Genomic DNA, 18,150 nt, shown 5'->3' on the forward strand with positions numbered 1-18,150 from the left:
AGAAGTTTGGAAGAATTAGGGAATGGTTGCTAACAAGTACAGAGTTTCTTTTGGTGGCGACGAAAAATGATCTAAAGTTGACTGTGGTGGTGATCATACAACTCTGAATTGCACACTAAATTGAATTCATTGAAATTGTACATTTGATGGCACAAAAACAGACACATAGACCAATGGAATAGAATAGAAACCCCAGAACTAGACCCACAAACGTATGGTCAACTCATCTTTGACAAAGCAGGAAAGAACATCCAATGGAAAAAAGACAGCCTCTTTAACAAATGGTGCTGGGAGAACTGGACAGCAACATGCAGAAGGTTGAAACTAGACCACTTTCTCACACCATTCACAAAAATAAACTCAAAATGGATAAAGGACCTGAATGTGAGACAGGAAACCATCAAAACCTTAGAGGAGAAAGCAGGAAAAGACCTCTCTGACCTCAGCCGTAGCAATCTCTTACTCGACACATCCCCAAAGGCAAGGGAATTAAAAGCAAAAGTGAATTACTGGGACCTTATGAAGATAAAAAGCTTCTGCACAGCAAAGGAAACAACCAACAAAACTAAAAGGCAACCAACGGAATGGGAAAAGATATTTGCAAATGACATATCGGACAAAGGGCTAGTATCCAGAATCTATAAAGAGCTCACCAAACTCCACACCCGAAAAACAAATAACCCAGTGAAGAAATGGGCAGAAAACATGAATAGACACTTCTCTAAAGAAGACATCCGGATGGCCAACAGGCACATGAAAAGATGTTCAGCGTCGCTCCTTATCAGGGAAATACAAATCAAAACCACACTCAGGTATCACCTCACGCCAGTCAGAGTGGCCAAAATGAACAAATCAGGAGACTATAGATGCTGGCGAGGATGTGGAGAAACGGGAACCCTCTTGCACTGTTGGTGGGAATGCAAATTGGTGCAGCCGCTCTGGAAAACAGTGTGGAGGTTCCTCAGAAAATTAAAAATAGACCTACCCTATGACCCAGCAATAGCACTGCTGGGAATTTATCCAAGGGATACAGGAGTACTGATGCATAGGGGCACTTGTACCCCAATGTTCATAGCAGCACTCTCAACAATAGCCAAATTATGGAAAGAGCCTAAATGTCCATCAACTGATGAATGGATAAAGAAATTGTGGTTTATATACACAATGGAATACTACGTGGCAATGAGAAAAAATGAAATATGGCCTTTTGTAGCAACGTGGATGGAACTGGAGAGTGTGATGCTAAGTGAAATAAGCCATACAGAGAAAGACAGATACCATATGGTTTCACTCTTATGTGGACCCTGAGAAACGTAACAGGAACCCGTGGGGGAGGGGGAGGAAAAAAGGAAAAAAAAAAAAAAAAAAGAGGTTAGAGTGGGAGAGAGCCAAAGCATAAGAGACTGTTAAAAACTGAGAACAAACTGAGGGTTGATGGGGGGTGGGAGGGAGGAGAGGGTGGGTGATGGGTATTGAGGAGGGCACCTTTTGGGATGAGCACTGGGTGTTTTATGGAAACCAATTTGGACAATAAATTTCATATATTATAAAAAAAAAAAAAAAGAAAATAAAATTTAAAAAGCCATGAAGGCTGTTTATGGGACGATATTACAAAAATTGATGTGTTACTTTATGAAAATATTTTTGATATTAAAAATAACGATATATATTAAAAAAAAAAAAAAGAAATTGTACATTTGAATGAGTAGACTGTACGATACGCAATTAAATCTCAATAAAGCTGTTTAAAATTCTAAATAACAGAAGTGTTACAGTGTGGATCACAAAGGAAAACAAAACTTCACTGTATACAAAGCACATACCTAAAATAATATGATTCAAAAAACCTTTGAAGTAGTATGATAAATAAAGGCAAAAACAAACAAAAAGAAACAAGGCTCACGATATTAGTCACAATCTTAAAAGACAAAAAAAAACCTTTATAAGTCTAAGGGAATATAAATCCAAATGAATAAATAATTATCTATGAAATTATCATCACCAAAAAGCACAGTATGAATATTCATGAAGAAACTTTAGAAGACACTATAATTAAACAGCCACTAGTGTTAGGAAGATTTCATTCACCTCACTTAGTCCATGACAGATCAACTGAGCCAAAAATAAATACGAATATAAAGGCTAAAACAAAAACATAATTAGTAAGGCAAATTTGACTGACATATATAAATCTTTACTCTGAGTTGATAACACCTTTTAAAGGGTCTGTGAAACAGTCCCAAGAATTGGTAACACCATATAATAAATTCCAAAAAGCAGAATATACAGATAATATCCTCTCACCTTAACACGATAAAATTTAAAATAACAAATTCAGAAAATAAAGACTTCTACCTTGAAATTTCAAAACTCTTTAACAAGCATGAAAAAAAGCAAAAAAGAAAACAAAATTGCAGACTTCTTAAAAACATGACAAAAGTTACTCAGTATCCTATTCTAGTTATCAGACTACCTATGGCAGGTGCAGAAGGAAATTTTAAAGTACTAATATCTATAAGAAAAGAAGGAGAGTTAATGAATTCAATTGCCCAACTAAAAAGGCAGTAAAGGACAATAAAGAGAAATACAAACCAAAGATTAATAAATAATAAAAGTAAGTTTTGCTTAGGAAAAGAGCAGAAGTAAGAAACAAAAGAAAGCTGGTTTACTGTGGAGGGGAAAAAACTTAAATAGCTACCATTATTCAGAAAAAAGCAAAGAAACAAATATTCAACTAATAAATCCTGATAGGAAATAACCACAAAAACAAAAGAAATTTAAAGTCTTATCATCAATTACTTTCCTCAACTCTATACAATTAATTTTAAAATATCAATAAAATGGCTATTTTGCTAAGAATGATAATTTACCAAAACAGGGAAGTCTAGTTGGCTCAGTCAGTTAAGTGTTAGACTCTTGATTTTGGCCCACATCACAATCTCACAGTTCATGGGTTCGAGCCCCCTGTCAGGCTCTGCACTGATAGCACAAAGCCTGTTTGGATTCTTTCTCTCTCTCTCTCTCTCTCTCTCTCTCTCTCTCTCTCTCTCTTTTTCTCTGCCCCTTCCCTGCTCATGCTCAGTCTCTCTCAAAATAAATCAATAAACTTAAAAAAAAAATAAAGAAAGAATGATAATTTACTAAAACGGACTCAAGAAGAGAAAAAAATCTAATCAAACCAATTTCCATAGGAGAAGTAGAGGAAGTCCAGTATCTGTTAACCCAACCCCAAACACTAGGACTCAAATAGTCCATGGGAGAACTCCATAAAATCCATCAAAACTAGATAATTCCAATGCTATTAAAACTACTCCAGAACAGCAGAAGAAAAAATCCTAAGTTCTTTTTGTGGAGTAGAACATTGATGTAAAAGTTACCAAAGAGTTACAGAACAAGATCACTTATTAACATCAATACAAAAATCCTAAATACAATGCTAGAAAAAAAAAAAAAACGTTCATTACATCACTTAAAAATAATACACTATGGAGAAATAATCCATGTTCATGGACAGGAAGACTCAACAGTGACAAAATGTCAGTTCTTCCCAACTTGATCTATAGATTCAATGCAATCCCAATCAAAATGCCAGCAAATTATTTTGTGGATATCAACAAACTGACTTTAAAGTTTATATGGAGAGGCAAAAGACCCAGAACAGCCAACATAATGTTGAAAACAAAGAAATAAAGTTGGAGGCCTGACACTCCCTGACTTTAAGACTCACTATAAAGCTACAGTAATCAACATAGTGTAGTATTAGCAAAAGAATAGACAAACAGATCAACAGAACAAAACACAGATCCCAGAAACAGACTCACATAAATATAATCAATTGATCTATGATAAAGGAACAAAGGCAATACAATGGAGCAAAGACAGTTTTTCAATAAACGGTTCTACAACAACTATCGTATTCCAAAAAATGAATCTAGACATAGACCTTACACCCTTCACAAAAATTAACTCAAAATAAATCATAGACCTAAATGTAAAAAGCAAAACTATGCAACTCCTAGAAAATAAGGTAGGACAAAACCTAGAACTTCGGGTATGGTGATGCCTTCTTAGATATAACACCAAAGACACAGATCCATCAAGACATGGATCCATGATCCATGTGGTTTGAGAAAACAAAACACATGATGGAAAAAATATCTGAAAAAGCGCATCTAATAAGGACTCTTATCCAAAATATCCAAAGACTCTTAATAACAAAATGAACAAATCAATTAAAAAATAGGTCAAAGACCTTAACAGACACATCACTAAAGAAGCTATAGAGATGAAAAATAAGCTTATGAAAAGATGCTCCACATCATATGTCATTATGGAATTGCAAATTAAAAAAAAAAATTGTGTGTGTATGTATGTGTGTGTGTGTGTGTGTGTGTGTGTGTGTGTGTGTATAATCACTACACACCTATTAGAATGGCCAAAATCTGAAACACTGACATTATCAAATGCTGAGAAGGATGTGGAACAACAGGAACTCTCATTCACTGCTAGTAAGAATGCAAAATGGTAAGCCATTTTGGCGGTTGATTACAAAACTAAATATACTCTTACCATATAACTGAACTATTGTGCTCTTTGGTATTTACTCAAAAAAGTTGAAAATTTATATCCACACAAAACCTACACGTGGGTGTTCACAGCAGCTTTATACATAATTGCCAAAATGTGGAAGCAACCAAGAATCCTTCAGTAGGTGAACGGATAAATAAACTGTGGCACGTCCAGACAATGTAATATTACTCAGCACTAAAAAGTGAGCTATCAAGCCATGAAAAAGACATAGAAACAACACTTAATGGCATATTAATAAATTAAAGAAACCGATCTAAAATAGTGTGATTCAAAAAATAAAATAAAGTAGTATGATTCCAACTATATGACATTCTAGAAAAGGTAAAACAAAAAAGTATAAAAATCAGAACTTGCCAAGGGACAGGGGAAAGAGAGGGATGATTAAGCAGAGCATAGATAGGTACGGCAATGAAAATGTATGACACTATCCTGATGGATATGTTATTAATATACTTGTTCAAACCTACAGAATGTACAACACCAAGAATAAATCCTAATGCAAACTAGATTTCGGGTGATTATGGTGTCAATGTGTGTTCATCAGTGGTAACAAATGTAACATTCCAGTGAATAATGTTGATAATGTGAAAAACCATGCATATGTGGTGGCAGCAGGTGTAAGTGAAATCTCTGTACCTTGCTTTAAATTTTGCTGAGAGAGAAGGAGCTAAGATGGCTGAGTAGTAGGAGGACCCTGGGCTTGCCTCATCCCTCAAACACAGCTAGATAAATATCAAATCATTCTGAATACCCAAGAAATAGATCTGAGGACTATAGAACAAACTGCACAACTGGAGGAAGAGAAAAGGCCACATTGTGAAAGATAGAAGTGCAGAGACATGGTTTGGGAGAGAAACAGACTGCAGGTGCTGTAGACGGGAGGAAGGGAGAGAGAGAAAGAGGAATACACAGGGGATCGCACAAGGAAAACACCTCCCTAAAGCCACTGACTGGGAAAACAAGAGGGGCTGATTTTCTGAAGTTTTTACAACCAGTGGAGCTCAAAGAGTGTAGTTTTAGAGGCCCATGGTTTGGCCAGTGGTGGAACCCAGCAGGCGCTGCAGTGCTCCTGTGGATAAGGAGGGCAGATAGCCTGGGAGCAGACAGTGCCATCTGAGGATGCCCTGGCAGGCACTGGGAGAGATGGTTCCCCCTTCTTGGAGCACATCTGGAAGAGGTGGCACTGCCTCTCGTGAGTCACAATCTCATGGTTCATGAGTTCAAGCCCAGTGCTGGGCTCTGTGCTGATAGCTCAGAGCCTAGAACCTGCTTCTGATTCTGTGTCACCCTTGCTTTCTACCCCTCCCCCACGCTCTCACTCACTCTCTCTGTCAGAAATAAAAAAAACATTAAAATAATTTTAATAAAAAAATAAAATAAAAATCAGAAAGGAACTCATTGACAGTAATACAATAATAATGGGGAGTTTTAACATACCACTTATCAATGGACAGATCATCTAAGCAGAAAGTCAATGAGGAAATAATGGCTTTGAATCACACACTGGACCAGATGGACTTAACAGCTATATTCAGAACATTTCATCCTAAAGCAGAATACACATTCCTTTCAAGTGCACATGGGGCATTCTCTAGAACAGATAACAACTAGGCCTCAACAAGTACAAAAAGATTCAGATCATATTACACAAGTTTTCCAATCACAGCGCTGTGAAATTTGGAGTGAATCACAAGAAAACATTTGCAAAGACCACAAATACATGGAGTTTAATGAATGTCCTACTGAAGAATGAATGGGTCAACCAGGAAATTAAAGAAGAAATACAACAATACACGGAAACAAATGAAAATGAAACCATGACAGTGGAAAACCTTTGAGATGCAGCAAAAGCAATCATAAGAGAGAAGTATATAGCAATATAGGCCTACCCCAAGAAACAAGAAAATTCTCAAAATCACAAACTAACCTTACACCTAAAGGAGCTAGAAAAAGAACAATAAGTGAAGCCTAAAGCCCATAAAAGAAGGGAAATAATAAAGATTAGAGCAGAAATAAATGACATAGAAAAAAAAAACAAAAAACAAATAGCAGTAGAACAGATTGATGAAACCAGGAGCTGGTTCTTTAAAGAGTAAAAGTGTTAAATCTATAGCCAAATTTATCAAAAAGAAAAGAGAAAGGACCAAAATAAATACAATCACTAATGAGAAAAATCATAACCAACACCACAGAAATGCAAACAATTATAAGAGAACATCATGAAAAATTGTATGTCAACAAATTGGGCAATCAAGAAGAAATGGATAAATTCCTATAAACATAAACTACCAAAACTGAAATAGGAAGAAATAGAAAACTTGAACAGACTGATAACCAGTAAAGAAATTGAAGCAGTTATCAAAAATCTCCCAACAAACACAAGTCCAGGGCCAGATGCCTTCCCAGGGGAATTCTAACAAATATTTAAAGAAGAGTTAATACCTATTCTTCTCAAACTGTTCCAAAGAATGGAAATGGAAGGAAAACTTACACATTTATTCTACAAGGCCAGCATTACCTTGATTCCAAAACCAGCTAAGTCTCCACTTAAAAAAAGAGAACTACAGGCCATTATCCCAGGTAAAGTTGGATGCAAAAATTCTCAACAAAATACTAGCAAATCGAAATCAACAGTACATTAAAAGAATCATTTACCACAATCAAGTAGGATTTATTCCTGGATTGCAAGGGAAGTTTAATATTTGCAAATCAATCAACATGATATACCACATTAATAAAAGGAAGGGTAAGAACCATATGACCCTCTCAATAGATGCAGAAAAAGCAGTTGACAAAGTACAGCATCCATTCTTGATAAAAACCTCAACAAAGTAGGAACAGAAAGGTCATACCTCAAGATAATAAAGGCCATATATGAAAGACCCACAACTAATATCATTCTCGATGAGGAAAAACTGAGAGCTTTTCCTCTATGTTCAGGAACAAGACAGGGATGTCCACTCTCACCATTGTTATTTAACATAGAACTGGAAGTCCTAGCCTCAGCAATCAGAAAACAGAAAGAAATAAAAGGCATCCAAACCAGCAAGGAAGAAGTCAAACTTTCACTATTTGCAGACAACATGACAATCTGTGTAGAAAACATGAAAAACTCCACCAAAAAATTACTAGAACTGCTACACTAATTCAGTAAGGTTGCAGGATACAAAATAAGTATCTAGAAATCTGTTGCATTTCTATATACCAATAATGAAGCAGCAGAAAGAGAAATCAAGGAATCAATCTCATTTACGGTTCCACCAAAAACCATAGGATACCTAGGAATAAACCTAACAAGGAGGTAAAAAAAAAAAAAAAAAAAAAAAACCTAACAAGGAGGTAAAGAATCTGTACTCCCAAAACTATAGAACACTGAAGAAAGAAACTGAAGATAACACAAAGAAATGGGAAAACATTCTATGCTCATGGATTGGAAGAACAAATATTGTTAAAATATCTACACTACCCAAAGCAATCTGCACATTTAATGCAATCCCTATCAAAAGACCAACAGCATTTTTCATGGAGCTAGAACAATCCAAAAATGTGTATGGAATCCAAAAAGATCTCAAATAGCCAAAGCAATCTTGAAAAAGAAAAGCGAAGCTGTAAGCATCACAATTCCACACTTCAAATCATATTACAAAGCTGAAGTGATAAAAGACAGTATGGTACTGGCATAAAAACAACACAGAGATGAATAGAACAGAATAGAAAATCCAGAAATGGATCCACTACAATATGGTCAACTAATCTTTGACAAAGCAGGAAAGAGTAGCCAATGGAAAAAAGTCTCTTCAACAAATGGTGCTGGGAAAACTGGACAGCAACATGCAGAAGAATAAAACTGGACCACTTTCTTACACCATACACAAAAATAAACTCAAAATGGATAAAAGACCTAAATGCAAGACAGAAAACCACCAAAATCTGAGAGGAGAACACAGGCAGTAACCTCTTTGCTATCACCCATAGCCACTTCTTACTAGATATGTCTCCTGATGCAAGGGAAACAAAAGCAAAAATGAACTTATTGGGACCTCACAATAAAAAGCTCTGCACAGAAAAGGAAACAACCAACAAAACTAAAAGGCGACCTTCGAAATGGGAGAAGATATTTGCAAGTGACATATCTGATAAAGGGTTAGTATCCAAAATCTATAAACAACGTATACAACTCAATCCCGAAAAAAATAATCCAATTAAAATGGACAGCAGGCATGAATAGACATTTTTCCAAAGAAGACATCCAGATAGCTAAGACACATGAAAAAAAATGTTCAATATCACTCATCATCAGGGAAATGCAAATCAAAACTACAATGAGATATCACCTCACACCTGTCAGAATGGCTACAATTAACAACACAAGGAAACAACAGATGTTGGCAAGGAGGCAGAGAAAGGGGAACTCCCTTATGCTGTTGGTGGGGATACAAACCGGTGCAGCCACTCTGGAAAATAATATGGAGGTTCCTTAAAAGTGAAAAATGAAACTACAATATCATCCAGCCATGGCACTACTAGGTATTTGCCCAACGGATACAAAAATACAGATTCAAAGGGGTACAAGCAATCCAATGTTTATAGCAGCATTATCAACAATAGCTATATTATGGAAAGAGCCCAAATGTCCATTGACTGATGAATGGATAAAGAAGATGTGGTGTATATATATGCATACATACAATGGAATATCACTCAGCCATCATAAGAATGAAATCTTACCATTTGCAACAACATGGATGGAACTAGAGAGTATTATGATAAGCAAAGCAAAATAAGTCGGACAAAGACAAATACCATATGATTTCACTTATATTCAGAATTTAAGAAATAAAGCAAATGAACATAGGGGGAGAAAAGAGAGAGAAGCAAACCAGAAAACAGACTCTTAACTAACAAGAACAAACCAAGGGTTGCTGGAAGGGAACTGGACAGAAGGATAGGTTTAATGGGTGATGAGGATCAAGGCAGGCAATTGCTGTGATGAGCCCTGGGTGTTGTATGTAAGTGATGAATCACTAAATTCTACTCCTGAAACCAATACTACACTATATGTTAACTAACTTGAATTTAAATAAAAATGTGAAACTTAAAAAAAAAAAAAAAAAGTTGTGAACCAAACTGCTGTAAAGAAAAGAAATAACAATAATAATGAAGTCTTCAAAACTAGTCACAATACATTAAGTAGGACTTATCATATTAGGACATATTTTCATATAACTCATGAGATAAATAAATCTAACAGAAAAAGATAATTGTATTATATCTATAGATGAAAAGTCATTTGGCAATACTGAATACCTTTTTTTTTTAATGTTTATTTATTTACATTGGGAGAAAGCTCACACTCAGGGAAAAGGGGCAGAGAGAAAGGAAGAGAAAATCTTAAGCCAGTTCCACACCGCCAGCAAAGAGCCCCATGTGAGGATCAATGTCACAAGACACGAGATCATGACCTGAGCCAAAATCAGGAGTAGGACGCCCAACTGACTGAGCTACCAGGCGCCCCATAAATACCTATTCTTGAGTAAAAGTAAAACAACTCAATATTCTGGTTTCTCTTCGGACTGCATAAATCTTTCAGCTTTTAAAAGTAAAACAACTCAGCAAAATAGAACCAGATACTTGTTTAACCTGATAAAATAGATTTCAGACTCAGAGGCAACATATACTTGTAAGCAACACTAGAAGCACCGCCATGCAAATCAAGAACAAGATCCCTATAACTATCACTACAATTTAAATCTGTATTCATGCATAACTGAATCAGACAAGAGAAAAATATATTAAAAATCTAAATAAAACTGTGTCTATTTATACTTAATATGATTGAATACCTAGAAAATCCAAGAGAATCAACTGAAGAATTATTATAAACAACAAAATATAGTGAGAACTGGAAAAATAAAGTCTGTATACCAAAATCAACAGCTTTCTTTTTTTTCTTATTTTTAAAAATGCTTTTTAATGTTTTTATTCATTTTTGAGAGAGAGAGAGAAAGACAGAGAGAAAGAGAGAAAGAGAGAGAGTACCAGCAGGGGAGGGGCAGAGAGAGAGAGGGAGACACAGAAAGCCAAGCAGGCTCCAGGCTCTGAGCTGTCAGCACAGAACCCAACACGAGGCTCAAACGCAACAACTGTGAGATCATGACCTGAGCCAAAATTGGATGCTTAACTGACTGAGCCACCCAGGTGCCCCCCAAATCAACAGCTTTCAAATTTAAAAACTTGTATAAAAGACATCTGCTAAGTCCTACAGGTAACAGCACCCTTAATAGTTAAAATAGACTTTTCCTGCTCCAAAGAAAAGGAATAAATATGGCTGTATCACTCTCACTACCTGTATTCAACATTAAATAAGAGGCTCTTAGCCAGTATAAAAAGGCAAGAGAAAAAATAAAAAGGTATCCAGATTGGAAAGGAAAACTAAAAGTGCCCTTTTTGTTTTGTTTTGTTTTGTTTTGTTTTGTTTTGTTTTGCAGAGGACATGACTGTCTATGTAAAAAGATATGATGGAATCTATAAAAAGCTAGTACATGGGAACCTGGGTGGCTCAGTTCATTAAGAGTCTGACTGCAGCTCAGGTCATTATCTTATACTTCGTGGGTTCAAGCCCCATGTCAGGCTCTGTGTTGACAGCTAAGAGCTTGGAGCCTGCTTCAGATTCTGTGTCTCCCTCTCTTTCTGCCCCTCCCCCACTTGTGTTTTCTCTCTCTCTCTCTCTCTCTCTTTCTCTTTCTCAAAAATAAATAATTAAAAAAATAATCTAGTAAAGTAATAAGTGAGTTAGCAAGACTGCAAGAAAAAAATCAATATACAAAAATCAATGTATTACTATGTTATCAACAATTAAAAATTGAAAAATTTAAATACTATTTATAATACATCAAAGAGTATGAAATCAATCTGAAAAAAGTCAGATGAGTAAAACCACAAAAATTTCTTTTTTTTCTATTTTATTTTTTTAATTTACTCCAAGTTAGTTAGCATATCGTGCAATAATGATTTCAGGAGTAGAATCCAGTGATTCATCCCCTACATATAACACCCAGTGCTCATCCCAACAAGTGTTCTCCTCAATGCCTATCACCCAGTTAGCCAATCCCCCTGCCCACAACCCCTCCAGCAACCCTCAGTTTGTTCTCTGTATTTAAGAGTATCTTATGTTTTGTCCCCCTCCCTGTTTTTATATTATTTTTGTTTTTCTTCCCTTATGTTCATCTGTTTAAACAAAAAAATTTTCTGAAATTAAAGACCTAAATAAAAGGAGAGAAATACCAGTTTGATAAACTGGAAAACTCAACACTGTTAGGGTATCAAATCTTCTCCCCCAAATTGATCTATATATTCAATGCAATTCCAATCCAAATCCCAGCATGCACTTCGTAGATACTGACAAACATATTCTAAAATTCACATGAAAATGCTAAGGCCTAGAAAGTTGGAAGGTTAATCCTATCTCATTTCAAGGTTTAATCTGAAACGTAATCAAGACAGTGTGGTACTAGTGTAAAGACAGACAAATACAATCAAGGGAACAGAACAGAGTCTAGAAAAAGACCCAGACATTCCATGACAACTTAGTTTTCATAAAGGTGCAAAAAGCAAGTCAATTAATAAAAGGGCAGTCTCTTCAATAACTGGTGCAGAAATAATTGGATATTCATATACAAAACAAACAAAAACCTATCAAGTGACTAAAAATAACTCCAATGTCTAAAAATAACTCAAATGTCTAAGACTATGGAATAGTTAAATTATGGTACTGATAAGATGAAAATCTTTGCATCTGTGAAAAAAAAAAAGGAAAGGGGGGACTATCTCTACATACCAATACTGGGGTAAGGGAACTCAAAATATATTAAGTAAAAAAAGCAAAGAATAGAATAAAAGAAAGAAAGAATAAAAGCATAGAATGGTGTGTTAAGAATCATCTCTTGGATAAGGTTGGTAAGAATAGTAAATGTATTTGCTTATATATGCATAGGAAAATTCTGATGGATACAGTTATAAGCTAATGGCAATGGTTATTCTTCTGATGTGATAACTGAATAGAAAACTTTCATAGAAACTTTTTGCTGTGTGACTTTAAAAATTTTATAAACAGGGGCGCCTGGGTGGCGCAGTCGGTTAAGAGTCCGACTTCAGCCAGGTCACGATCTCCCGGTCCGGGAGTTCGAGCCCCGCGTCAGGCTCTGGGCTGATGGCTTAGAGCCTGGAGCCTGTTTCCGATTCTGTGTCTCCCTCTCTCTCTCTGCCCCTCCCCCGTTCATGCTCTGTCTCTCTCTGTCCCAAAAATAAATAAACGTTGAAAAAAAATATTAAAAAAAAAAAAATTTTATAAACATATTAATCCATTCAAATAATTCTTTTTTAATTGGCCTTCAAGCTATAAATACAAACAAGCTGTAAATACAAATAAGCTGTAATCTGAGAAGCTGCTATTTGTTTTTACTATTTTGGATGCTGTATTCTAATTATGTATACTAAAGTTAAAAACTGAACAACTCATTATCTCTTCACTGGACTTGACAGATCAAATGACAAAATGAGTAGGTTGTTAACAGAGCTGTTAAGTCCTAAAATCAAAGTTATCTCCAAGATTTTATAGATATATAGAAATAAAATTCTATTATTCTACACATTTCTGTGCATTCTTCATAGTTGTAAATTTTGTTTAAATCCACATAAAAACTAGCATTCCTCATAAAAAATGATACATACTTCTCTCAAAAATGCTTTATTATTCATAATATCACTATTTCACCCATTCCCATTAGTAATGATAAAAATAATAAGAATCTCTACAGCAATCATCTGTTACATGTAGCTACTATCCTATAACTGGTGTTGCTGTAGTCTTACCCTTTAGACCAACTCTGCTACAAAATGTGCTTTTCTTCTTTATTACATGGAACAAAAACAAAAACAACAGAACTGGAAAATGAGAGGAGGAAGTTATACTTAAAATTCCACATACTAGAATTCTTTTAATTTTTTTTTTTAAGTTTCTTATTTTGAGAGAGAATGCACACGCGCACGTCAGCAGGGGAGGGGCAGAATCCCAAGCAAGCTCCGTGCTGTCAGTGCAGAGCCTGATGTGGGGCTCGAACTCATGAACTGTGAGATCATGACCTGAGCCGAAATCAAGAGTCTAACACTTAACTGACTGAGCCACGCAGGCACCCCTAGAATTCCTTTAAAAAAAAGAGTATCTTAGAATTTTTTAGGGGTTATATAAGCTAAGTGTTTAAAAAAAAAAACAGGTTTTTCTAGTGAAAAACTACATGAAAAGTTGTTCAACCTAACTGCTTCACATCCCTTAAGAACAGTTCTAATAGTAATCCACTGCAAATATTTCTAAGTAGCACTGATTGTAACTAAATAAACTGTATGATCTAAGACATTTTCTTAAATGTTGAACTTGAATTATGACAGCACAAGCTGACAAGTTAGTTTTTTTTTTTAAATGAATGCAAACTGAAACCATGTGGCCTCTGCTCAACTTTTACACTGATTTATAATTTAGAAAGTGTTTCTATAAGAATGCGTTGCTCCAGTTAGCAAATCTTCACCAATGACATAGTCCATGTTAAGTGTCTATCAACCTTATCCTTACCCTTACCCTACAGATTGGGCAGGGCACAGAAATAGATACCCCTTTAACATCCCTGCTGCCAAAACAGACACAAAAGGCAAGCAGTGAGCTGTGGGAAGATCATGGCAGCAGGGATCAACCAAGAGTTCCATGCCAAGCAGGTGTTATGCAAAAATTCCATAAAAATAGAATAATAACTTCGTATTCATTGACATGAAAAATGATAGGCACTGGACAGTGCTGGGATTACTGTAGCTATTATATCCAAGGGCTCATTCCAAATTAAGTGGACATGAGCAGAAGGGGGTAAAATACTACAAAAATTTACATCATCTAGCATGTGGGATTATATTAGAAAAGAGTTTAAAATGCATACTTGCAGATGTTGCTATACTTCCTATATTATTCTATCATAACCACCCCTTCTCCAAAATATAATAATTTCATGTTGCATCTTTACTGTCAAATACTATGTAGTAGTTAAAAATAATGAGACAAATCTCTAAGCACTAACCTGGAAATATTTCCAAGCCACACTGTTAGGTAAAGAAAACAACAATCCCATGGGGCGCCTGGGTGGCGCAGTCGGTTAAGCGTCCGACTTCAGCCAGGTCACGATCTCGCGGTCCGTGAGTTCGAGCCCCGCGTCAGGCTCTGGGCTGATGGCTCAGAGCCTGGAGCCTGTTTCCGATTCTGTGTCTCCCTCTCTCTCTGCCCCTCCCCCGTTCATGCTCTGTCTCTCTCTGTCCCCCAAAAAATAAATAAACGTTGAAAAAATAAAAAAATAAAAAAATAAAAAAAAAAAAGAAAACAACAATCCCAGATTGATGCATTTTAAGTGTCAAAACAACGGAAAGAAACAAAAGAAAACCCTCAATATATGTACGTATGCAAATGCTTTTTTAAATAGGAGTAAGTACCAGATTGGTGACCTTCAGAAGGCATAACAGGTAATTTTCACTCTATCTCATTCTTTACTGTCTACAGCTTTTTAAAAAACATAACATAGACCAACAGCCATGAATCAAAAACTATTACGAGAAACAAGAAAGGAACCTAGTTTAAGTTTCCATCACTGAGAATCTTACTCTGGAGAAGACTTGGGAATTGCACAAGTTTGTCCAGAATAGTGCTATATTCAATTAAAATAATTTCTGGAAAAATCAAGACAACTGGGCAGTAATATGTCATTCATAATCCTCTCACAAGCTGAATTATGACACACTGTAAGGACTAATTAGAAAATTTTACCTTTCTTGAAGTATAGATGTCAAAAAATGGCTTATTTCTGACACTAAATGGTTCCTGTGTTTTGTCAATGAGCCCAGTCTTCATTTTTTCATGTCGAGGACTTATTATTTCTCTTTCTATACACTGCAGACGAATATTAAAATCACAATCTCCAACTGGCTGTGCCTGAATCAAATGAGACAATTATTTCAATTTCAATACTAAAAACTATTTTATCAGCATAATTATTAAAGCCATCACAATGTACATAGCAGTCTATGTAAGGAGCATCTTTAAAGTTGTCCAGTGCACAGATTGCACAACCACATGTCAGTCCTAATTTGACTAATAAACACACCTAAACACACACACATAGACACACAAGAGTTATTTATTTTAAAATTATAAATGCATGAAATAGTATAAGAATGATACAGTATTCTCCAATATAAACTGAAGTTTTCACATCTGAATTAAAGTGTTAATATACTGACTAATCATTTTTATTATTTGAATTAGTACAATTATATGAACTAATAAAACCGGTATGAAACTAAAATCCACATAATTCAGGAAAGTATAAGCAAATAACATATCAAAATAAGCAACACAGTCGCCTATAATGTTTTTTGTTGCTTAAAGTGCTAATACATCAACAAGTAGAAAATAATTATTAGACAAATACATTCTCAACTCTGAAAACTAACCTAGAACAAAGTTTCCATAATATATTCAATTATACAGTTATAAAGTTCTCTGTATACAGTATATATACAACATGGTCCATATAAGTGGTATCTATGATTTGAACCATGAAATAAAAAGAGTGCATATACTTTTTACATAAATTGAAGGTAGGGGCTTAAACTATCCAAGTGGTATAGACAAATATAGTTTATAACACTTCATGTGGTGACAGTATCATCCAGATAAGTAACATCACCTCATATCAAGTACCCCTCTTTTTTATTTTGCAGATGGGACACGCTTCCATGAATTTTTCTCACCTTTTCATCTTCTCCCTCTTCCCTAATCTATATCACCCAACCTAACGTTTATACAACCTAATACTTACAAAAGGGTGGCAGCATTTGCTTAAGCTGTAGACATTAAATATGCCTTGAGAATGACTTTTTCTCAGCTTTGAAAGGATGACAATTTTCATACTCAGCAAAGAATAATAAGTCCTAGATATGAGGTAGTATATGTTCCCTTTACATAAAGGCATACAACTGTTTGTAAAAGGTATGTATTGAAGAAATGTTAGTCAATGATCACAAAGTTCATGTGTAATCTTTCCCATACCACCTACATCATCAATAAGGCTGAAAAACCTGAAATGTTAGGCTTATTTATTATACCTATTAGATGAATTCAGATCCCTATAAAATTAATGTGGAACAAGTAAGTCCTCCTTTTTTAAATAAAAAGCCTAACAACTGTTTACAAATATGTAAGTTGTCTTAATTCTCTCCTAAATACTTTTCACTTCAAAGTATGTATACATAAATTCATCAAAACAACAAGAAAAAACTGAAAGCAGGTTCATCTGCAAATCTATGCTGCCTATACTAAAGGAGGCAGTTGATAGATAGATGGTAAATCATTGAAAACAGACAACAGGAAGAACTCAGTAACTATTAACTAACTGGCCTTCTAGTTTTGAATTCTTTCTCACTTCAAAATACTATCTAAGCTGCCACTGTAGTTCATCTTTCAAAACAATAAAAGTGTGAGCCTATCATGAACATAACAAACGAATCAATAGTGCCCTATTACAGAACTAAGTTAAAATGCCTTATTCAAGTCACCTGACCCCAATCCATTTGCTTTTCCTGCTGTGTCCCATATCTCCCCAGACATCAAGTACACTAACAACCACCTAATGCTCCTGACATCCATGATTCTATCCTTCAAAATTAATCCATGTAACTTTCTCTATCTGCAAGTCAACACTTCAGTAACTCAACTACACCCTGGCTAAACTGAAATACTCTCACTTCTCTAGTGCCTTTCATACATTTCTATATCCCTAACATACCTGCATTGTTGTTATACTATCATAATTCTTTACATTTATTCCTCGTCCATGAGTCCAGTGGTCCACAAATTTCTCTTGATTTTGTACTCAATCTAAATACATACCTAACAAATGTTTATAATATATGTATGTTAATTTCTAATGAATTGCATACATGTACAACTGTATATGTTATTACACAGACAAAAACTGAATACATAAACACAAACATAAAAAATTTCTTCTCAAATCTGTGATAACAGCCTTCTTTGGAGGCCAGTGTACTCTATTACAAACTCCCTGAAAGCCAGAAATTATGTCTTATTCACCTATGTATATCCAATACCTAGAACAATACATATAAAAGATGATTAATGAAATTCTTGTACAAAATAAGGGAACTAAAAAGATTTTTAACGATTATTTAAAAAAATTACTTTTTTCTAATAGTGACCTTGACTTCGTGATTCAAAATAAGCTGGCTAATCATCAAGGCTCCATAATAAATTAAGGAATTAAATATATGATGGTTTCAATTATAAATATATACTAATATCAGAAATGTGGGGGAAAATGTGACTTTAAAACCAATGAAATATGGCAATAGGCACTCAATAAATATTTATTGAGTAAATAATTACAGCCCTAGAGAGTTAAAGCATAACCTAATCATATCACAGAAAAATATGGATGAATTTCCTAAACG

At 35.0% G+C, this 18,150-nt stretch overlaps 1 protein-coding gene across 1 annotated transcript in view; it reads right to left on the reverse strand.

Annotated features, from left to right (window-relative positions):
- Positions 1-18,150, reverse strand: part of RNGTT (RNA guanylyltransferase and 5'-phosphatase) — a 314,555-nt gene that overhangs the window by 191,882 nt on the left and 104,523 nt on the right. Inside the window, exon 11 of the mRNA XM_045499002.1 lies at positions 15,446-15,610. Coding sequence (XP_045354958.1) covers positions 15,446-15,610 — 165 coding nt within the window. The remainder of the gene's footprint in view (positions 1-15,445; positions 15,611-18,150) is intronic.

The sequence above is a fragment of the Leopardus geoffroyi genome, chromosome B2 (assembly GCF_018350155.1).
Source record: "Leopardus geoffroyi isolate Oge1 chromosome B2, O.geoffroyi_Oge1_pat1.0, whole genome shotgun sequence".
Taxonomy (NCBI): domain Eukaryota; kingdom Metazoa; phylum Chordata; class Mammalia; order Carnivora; family Felidae; genus Leopardus; species Leopardus geoffroyi.